At 70.2% G+C, this 7,656-nt stretch overlaps 1 protein-coding gene across 1 annotated transcript; it reads left to right on the top strand.

The window, feature by feature from the left end:
• Positions 1-261: 261 nt before the first annotated feature.
• LOC118245586 (sestrin-3-like) lies at positions 262-6,206 on the top strand. Its single transcript, XM_035541916.2, has 9 exons — positions 262-359; positions 2,086-2,289; positions 2,443-2,625; positions 2,761-2,997; positions 3,080-3,191; positions 3,333-3,451; positions 3,850-4,040; positions 4,381-4,525; positions 4,989-6,206. The coding sequence occupies exons 1-9, from the start codon at positions 294-296 to the stop codon at positions 5,076-5,078; spliced, it is 1,347 nt and encodes a 448-aa protein (XP_035397809.2). The 5' UTR covers positions 262-293; the 3' UTR covers positions 5,079-6,206.
• Positions 6,207-7,656: the final 1,450 nt, after the last annotated feature.

The raw sequence follows: 7,656 nt of genomic DNA on the forward strand, positions 1-7,656 counted from the left end.
GGCGCGGCGCGGGCCCCCCCCCCCCCCGGTAACTTTCCACCCCTGGCCACGTGGTGCCGCCCCCCTCGAGGCCCCTCCCCCGGGGCGGCCGGGGCGCCGGTGGCCACGCCCCTTCGCGGCGGTGATTGGCGGAGGCGGCGCCGAGGCCACGCCCCCCGCCCCGGACCGGGCTGCCGCGGTGCCCGGCTCGGCGGGGCCGGCGGCCGGGACGGGACCGGCCGGGACGGGGCGGGCGGGGCGGGGCCGGCAGCGGGCAGCGGGCACCGGGCGGCGGCGCACGGCGCGGGCTCACCATGATCGTGTGTCCCCAGAGCATGGAGCACCCCCGAGGAAGCCGGTGCCAGCGGCTGCCGGGGCAGGTAGGACCCGCCCCGCCGCTACCGGAGCCCCCAGCGGAGCCCCGGGCTCGGCTCCGCACCGGCGCTGCCCCCGCCGGCACCCGCCCGCCGCACCGGCAGCTGGCGGCCTGCCCTGCCCTGCCCTGCCCTGCCCGCGGCCGGGCGGCGCTGTCCCAACGCGGGGCCCGGTGTCCCGCGGCCCGGTGCCGGTGCCGGTACCGGTGCGGCGGCGCCGTCCCCTTTGTGCGGGATGCGGGAGGCGCCGTGCCTCCATCACTGCCAATCAAAGTTGTTTTTCTCTCTCCGCCTGCACTGCCCGAGCCGCGCACCGGGGGCGCTGCCGCTGCCGCCGCCCGCACAATGGGGCCCCGGTTACCGGCGGCAGGCACCGGGCACGGCACCGCCGTGGGGCCCCCCCCACCCCCCCGCCCGGACACCGGCACCGGCACTTCCCTCGTTCCTCGGGACAACCGGGCGGGGGCCGGGCTGCCCGCGGCCCCGGGAGCATCACCGGCGGAGCCACCGGCACCGGGGAGGGACGGGGGGAGCCCCCCGCGGGGCCGCGCACCGGGAGCGGGGGGGGCCGAGGCGGGCGCCGGCCCCGACGGCTGCCGTCGAGGGGCAGCGGGCGCGGGCGTCCCCGGAGAGGAACCGGGGGGGGGGGGGGGGGGGGGCGACCGCGGAGGGCAACGACCGCGGTCCCGGGGACCGGCACGGGAGAGACGGGGCCGGGGGGGACGCGCGGGCGGCGGCGGCAGCCCCGGGGGGCGCGGGCGGGGGAGCCCCGGGCCGGGTCAGCCGTGTCCCCCTGCACCCCGGCCCGGGGGCTGTCCGTGGGTCCGTCTGCACCCGGTGAGAAGAAGCCGCCCGGACCCGGCGGGACCCCCCCCCCCCCCCGGGAGCAGGGGCAGCTCCTCGGGGCCGCTGCGGGAGCCGCGGGGGGGGGCTCCCGGCTCGCACCCTCGCCCCTGGGACGGAGAGGCTGGCGCTGCTCGTCCCTCCCCGCTGCGAGCCCCGCGGCCTGCTCTGCGCGCCCCTCTTGGCCGAAGAGGAAGCTCCGAAGGGCGGCTGAGTAAAGCTCTTGACACCTGAGCGAGCGGAGCGTGCGGTCGTCACCGGCGGCAGGCCGGCAGAAAACAGCCGGGGCCGCTCCGGGGCCGTGAGCGCTGCGGGCAGCTCGGCCTCGCTCAGCCTCCCGGCACCCCGGGGCGCTGCGCTCGGCGCCCGGAGCAGCGCGGCTTTTGCGTCGCCTCGCCGAAAACCAGGCCCGCCGCAGCTCCCGTGGGCAAGGCGGTGCGCAGGGTGAGGGGCAGGAGGCAGCGGGGTGCCCGGCTCCGAGGGCTGCGAGCCTCCTGGCCGCCGGGGCAGCCCGGGGAGGGAGCTGCGACTTCCCCCCCAGCGAGGCCGAACCGACGGGGCCGGCGTGCTGGCCGCTCGGGCAGGGCGCGGGGGGACCTCTGAGCCCCCCTCCTCGTGCTCCTGGCCGAGCTGTGGGTGCCAGGACGTCGCTCGCCCAGGCGCGAGCCCGGAGCAGCTCAGCAGCTCCATTGGCGCCTCGCTCCTCCCGATCCCGCGTGGGTGCGCTCGGGTGCTGCCTCCCCCGGGGCACCCCGAGCCCGCTGCGGCGGCTTCTGGCCTGGCGGGGTCACTTTGGGAGGAGGGAGCCGGGAGAAGGGGCGCCAGCCCCCTGCGGAGCCCCGGGGGGGCAGCCGGGCTCCCCGCGCAGAGCCGTGCGCTTCCCCCGCAGGTGGTGAAGATGTCCGGCGGCGAGCCCGAGCGCCCGCAGTTCCTCTTCGTGAAGGCGCTGGCGAGCCGGGGGCGGCCGGAGGCGGTGACCCAGCAGATGGGCTACCACCCGCGCTACCTCGACAGCTTCCTCAAGACGCAGCACTACCTGCTGCACATGGACGGCCCGCTGCCCTTCGACTGCCGCCACTACATCGCCATCATGGTGAGCCCCCCGCGGGAGCTGCCCGGGGCTCCCCGTGCCGTGCCGCGGGTTTCCCTGCAGAAGCCAGAGCGGGCTGTCCCGGAGGCGAGGCGGGTGCGCGGGGTCCCCCCCGCTGGTTGTTGCCCGCACGGGGCTGACGCCGCGCTCTTGCAGGCGGCCGCCCGGCACCGCTGCCGGTACCTGGTGAACCTGCACGTGCTGCAGTTCCTGCGCGCGGGGGGCGATCCCCAGTGGCTGCGCGGCCTCGACTTCATCCCGCCCAAACTCCGCAACCTCAACGAGATCAACAAGATCCTGGCCCACCGGCCCTGGCTCATCACCAAGGAGCACATCGAGGTAGCGGGGGGGCGCTCTGCCCGGGGATCGGGGAGGTGCCGGGGACGGCAGCCCCCGCAGTGTCCCCGTGGGGCTGGGTGGGTGCTGGCCCCCTGCCTGCCCTTGACGCCTCGCTGCCCTGCCCGTGTCCCGCAGAAGCTGCTGAAGATCAGCGAGTGGAGCTGGTCGCTGGCGGAGCTGGTGCACGCCGTCGTCCTGCTGGCGCACTGCCACGCGCTCGCCAGCTTTGTCTTCGGCTGCGGCTGCGAGCAGGAAGAGGGGCCGGGGGGCCGGGGATCGCTGAAGCCCTCGCCGCCCGGGAACCAGTGCTTCTGCGAGGCCGCCACCGGGAACGGCTGCAGCCAGGAGCTGCTGCGCATCAACCGCAAGAGGGTGAGCCCCGGGGCGGGACCGCGGGGACGGGGACGGGGACGGGCAGCGCCCTGCCCTCACGGCACGCTGTGCTCCTGCGCAGTCCCTGGACTCCTGCATGGAGCTGGACTCTCTCCGGGAGCGCATTCAGCGGATCCACGTAGAGACGGAGGGCAGGGAGGAGACGAGGCTGCTGCCGCCGGACCGCGAGGAAGGTGAGGGGGGGGGGTGCCGGATGGGAGCACCCTGCCAGAGGGGTGCTCCTGGGACGCCGGCAGCGGGCGCCCAGCTCTGGCTGCCTGGGAACGGGGCAGCCGAGCCACCCTGACCTGCCCGCGGTCTCTCCCCTCTCCCAGATACCGACGGGGAAGTCACTGGCGCCGCCAACCTCGCGTGCTACATGCAGGACCCCGACTTTGGCTACCAGGACTTCGCCCGGCGCGATGAGGATCAGACGCAGGTATTCAGAGTCCAGGTGAGGCTCCTTGCGCTCCCAGCGGGCGGCAGCCCGTGCTGCCGGGGAGCGGTGGTCGTGGGGTGCCCGTGCGGCCCCGAGAGGGGCTGCCCCAGCCTCGCTGCACCCTTGGGGGGCTCTGCCCCGCAAGGGGACCCGTCCGACAAGGGCTGGGGAGGGGGAGGCCACCTTCTGTCCTCAAGGACCGCCGCATGTCCCCTCTGGGCCAGGTGTGGGTCGGCACGGAGGTGGGGGGTTAAAATTTGTTCCGAAGCTGCCTGGTGAGGCATGCTGGGACTTGTGGCAGAGCAAACCCACTGAATCCTGCTGCATCCTGAGATCTTCAGCAGCCTTTCTCCCTGGGAACATGCCCCAGGCTCTTTCCTGCAGTGGCGAAAGCCTCTTGCTGTGCTCAACAGGATTACTCCTGGGAGGACCACGGCTTTTCGCTGGTGAACCGTCTCTACTCTGACATCGGGCATCTCCTGGATGAGAAGTTCCGGATGGTGGATGGCCTGCAGAGCAGTGCCATGGCCAAGCGGCAGGGCTGCGAACCCTCCGTCTTCAAGCGGGGCATCTGGAACTACATCCACTGCATGTTTGGCATCAGGTAACGAAACCGACCTCGCGGTCCGAGGGAGAAAGGCGAGCTGACCCAGGCGGGAGGAGCGCAGGCTGCTTCTGCTGTGTCCCCAGATGCTCGGGGATGTCTTGCACATGGGCTCGGAAAAGAGAGCGAGGTGAATCACCCGCCTGGATGTTGAGCCAGGCAGGGGACAGATGCTCGGCTTCTCTGGCTAGGGCAAGGTGCTTCAGGGCTGGGGCTTCGGTGCCCGGTGGCCGCCGGCGTGTCCCTGTCCCGTGCCTGCGGCGTGGCCGGGGTGGAGCAGGGGAGAGGGGCCTGGTCGGGGCCGGGTGCCGGCGGTGCCCAGCCCCTGTGCTCCCCGCAGGTACGATGACTACGACTACGCAGAGGTGAATCACCTCCTGGAGCGGATGCTCAAAGTCTACATTAAGACCGTAACCTGCTACCCAGAGAAGACAAACCCCGAAATGTTCGACAGGTTCTGGAAGCAGTTCAAGCACAGTGAAAAGGTAGGGCAGCAGCCCCTGCCTCTGACCAGCCGTGGCTGGGCTGGGAGCGAGCAGGGGCCGAGGGCTGGGATGCTCGGGGGAGCACAGGAGAAACCAAACCCCGCCAAGGGAGGGGAAAATGGAAACCTGCTGTCCGTACGCAGTTGCACGCAGCAGGGTGTGGGCACCGTGGCCACCAGCAGCACGGGGAGCTCCGAGGTGGTCACCCCCATCCGTGAGCGCCTCGGGGTGAGCCCCTGGCCCAGCCGCAGGCCGTAGCGGGGGCTGCTGCGGGGGGCAGGGACCGTGCTGGTGCTGGGAGGCAGCCACAGCCGGCAGGACGGAGGAGGAAAGGGCATTGCCCGTGCTGGAGACATCGCTGCCGTTTTGTCCCGTGCCAAAAGACTCCCTCGTCTGGGTGGGCGCTTGATGCACGGCTGCCCGCAGCACGTGCGGCCGCTTGACCTCCTCTTGCCTCCCTCAGGTCCACGTGAACCTGCTCATCCTGGAAGCCCGCATGCAGGCGGAGCTGCTGTACGCGCTGCAGGCCATCACCCAGTACATGGTCTCGTAGGCGCTGGGGAGCTGCGCTGCGGCAGGGCCGGCCAGCATCTCCTCTCCCTGGACTCGTGTGTGACCCGCCGTGCTGGGACGGGCGGCGAGGGATTACTCAACTTAGTTTACTTGACTGTCTTGTTCCTTTTTTTTTTTTTTTCCTCCTTGTGGGGCACGCCGAGTGGCCCTGTTACGTGCAATTACCAAACTGTGAGGCAAGTCCGTGCTGCTGAGATGTCCGTGTGATGCTGAAGACTTGAACCCGGCCGAGGAGGACTGCCAAAGACAGAGGGGGGCGGGAGGGGACGGGGCTGTGTCGGAGGGAAGCTCTGCAATGCCCTGCGCTGCGTGCTCAGGAGGGGAGGCGTGCTGGGTCCCAGCCTGGGGCTGGAAGGGACGCACTCGCTGCGTACGTGTCCTGCCGTTCGTGTCCACGTGCCAAACCCCTGCGGGACGGACGAGCAATGACCCGCGCAAGCTCCGAACTGTGAAGCTCCTGCAGGTGGGTGCCTTAGCACTCTGCCGTCCTTGGCAGCAGGGTGAGAAGGGCCTCTAACAGCGTTCAGGCTCCGGGGGTTTGTGCAGAGGATTTCTGGCTGTCCCTTTGGCTAGCCCCACTGTCTCCTGTTGGTGGGTGGGCAGGAGACACGAGGGAGGCCTCCTGAATTCACACGAATGTGCAGGGCTTGCATTTTCTTCCCCCAGTGAGAGGGCTGGGGTCGTGTGCCCAGCCACGTGCTGCTTTTAACAGCCCAGGTGAGCTTAGGGAACCCCTACACCCTGCCTGGGGGACTCCTGGGGCTGTCCCCACAGCATCAGCCCGTGCAGCAGCCTGGCCCCTGCCAGGAGCAGGCACCAACCACCCCACGCCCCCGTCCCGGGGCTGCTCCGTGCGTGTGCGCCAGCCCCGAGCTGGGGCAGGGGACGAGGGTACCTGGCTCCGTCGGGCACGGGAGAGCACCCGCAGAAGGGGAACGGGGCCACCCAGCATCGGGGGGAGTCTGAAGCGAGGGCAGCTCGAACGCCAGCCCAGCGCACGCTGCTTCGGTCGACCTGTTTACTGCGTAAATGTACGGGGAAAAAACCTTGTGTATGGAAGCTACAGAAAAAGCCTATTTTTGCTATAAATATATTATGTTTGACATGGATGCGTGCCTGCTTTCTGCCTGGAGAGGCTGGGCTGGTTGTACCGGGACGAGCTGGCACCGAGGCCAGCCCCAGGCAGCGCTGGTACCTGGAGAGCTGGCGCTGGGTCTGGGCAGTAAAACACCAGATCTGGTGCTGGGTGGGAGTGGCGGTGCTGGTACAGCAGCCCCGTCGCTGCTGAAAGCGGCAATCACCTTTCCCCGTCTGAGCAGAGCCAGCACAGGTGCTCTGACACCCCAAGCGGGCTTTGCAGCGGGTACCCCCAGTACCAGGGGCTGCAGCACCGGAGAAATCTGGTGATGGTGCTTGCCGGATACCTCAGGGCAGCGCCGCGCACGCTTGGTGACCGCAGCTTTTGAAACCTCTGAGCTGGACGTTCCCGTTACCGACCCCCTGCACGCTCTGTTGGGAGCCGGGCCATGGTGCCACTGCCGGGCCGTGCTGAGGGGAGGCCACGGGACGCGTCCAAGGCCAGCGCTGAGTTTCCCGCAGCAGGGAGCTGTGCCGGCAGCCAGGCAAGGAGCGGAGCTGCGGTCCCAGCACGGAGCAATGGTCCCAGCCTGCAACCCGCCCACCCGAAGCCAGGCGCACCGCTCTTGGTCTTACCGCAGCGGTGGAGAGGAAAAATAGCAGCCGGGAGCTGGGGCAGCCTGCCCTGCCAGGACGCCTCTCGAGCAGCCCCTGCAGCAGGCAGCACGCGCCCTGCCATCCCCCCGTTCCCAGGCCTGTCGTCCCCACGCACCCGCAGCTCCACCCCAAAGCCACCCCAAGTCAGGCAACGGGCTCCCCCGCCGCGATCCCACGCCTCATCCCGTCGCCAGTGGCGCAGGAGAAACGTTGGTCGGCAAGCAAGCACGTGGGGGAAAGCGGGCAGGTCTCTGGCCAGAGGCTCAGCCGAGCAGAGGCTGGCAGGCAGTCGTTGCCCCGGCTGCAGGCGGTGCTGCTCTGCCGGCAGCTACTCCATGGGCCAAAGCGTGACGGTGAGCACCCAGGAGAGCTGCGAGGTCTCCCAGCCCGCGGGAGAGGCCGACCGGCTGCGGGAAAGGTGCACCAGGCTCAAGCAGCCATTAGGACAGAACAGGGCAGGGCCGTGACTACTGCAGACGGCGTCACACCAGCCAAAAGCAAGCCCCAGGCAAGGCGGCCGAGTCCCCGGCTGGCATCTGCTCTGCGCGTTGCTCTCCTCAGCACTGCTCACGTGGCACGGATCGGCGTACAGCACGGTAACAGCTGCCGGGCAGGAGCGAACGTTCCCCTGTTGCACGTCAAAGGGTGAATGCACCCACGCCAAGCCAACCAACAACCGCAAAGCCCACCCCGCGCATTTTCTTTTTCCAGCAAGTACCGCCGCACGCTTGCGGGAAGCCCCAGGAAGCAGCACAGGAGCAGATGAGGGACAGTCAGTTCCCAGGAGGATGTCCACCTAAAACCCCGTTTTTGGGGATCAGCTT

Source organism: Cygnus atratus, chromosome 13 (genome assembly GCF_013377495.2).
Source record: "Cygnus atratus isolate AKBS03 ecotype Queensland, Australia chromosome 13, CAtr_DNAZoo_HiC_assembly, whole genome shotgun sequence".
Taxonomy (NCBI): domain Eukaryota; kingdom Metazoa; phylum Chordata; class Aves; order Anseriformes; family Anatidae; genus Cygnus; species Cygnus atratus.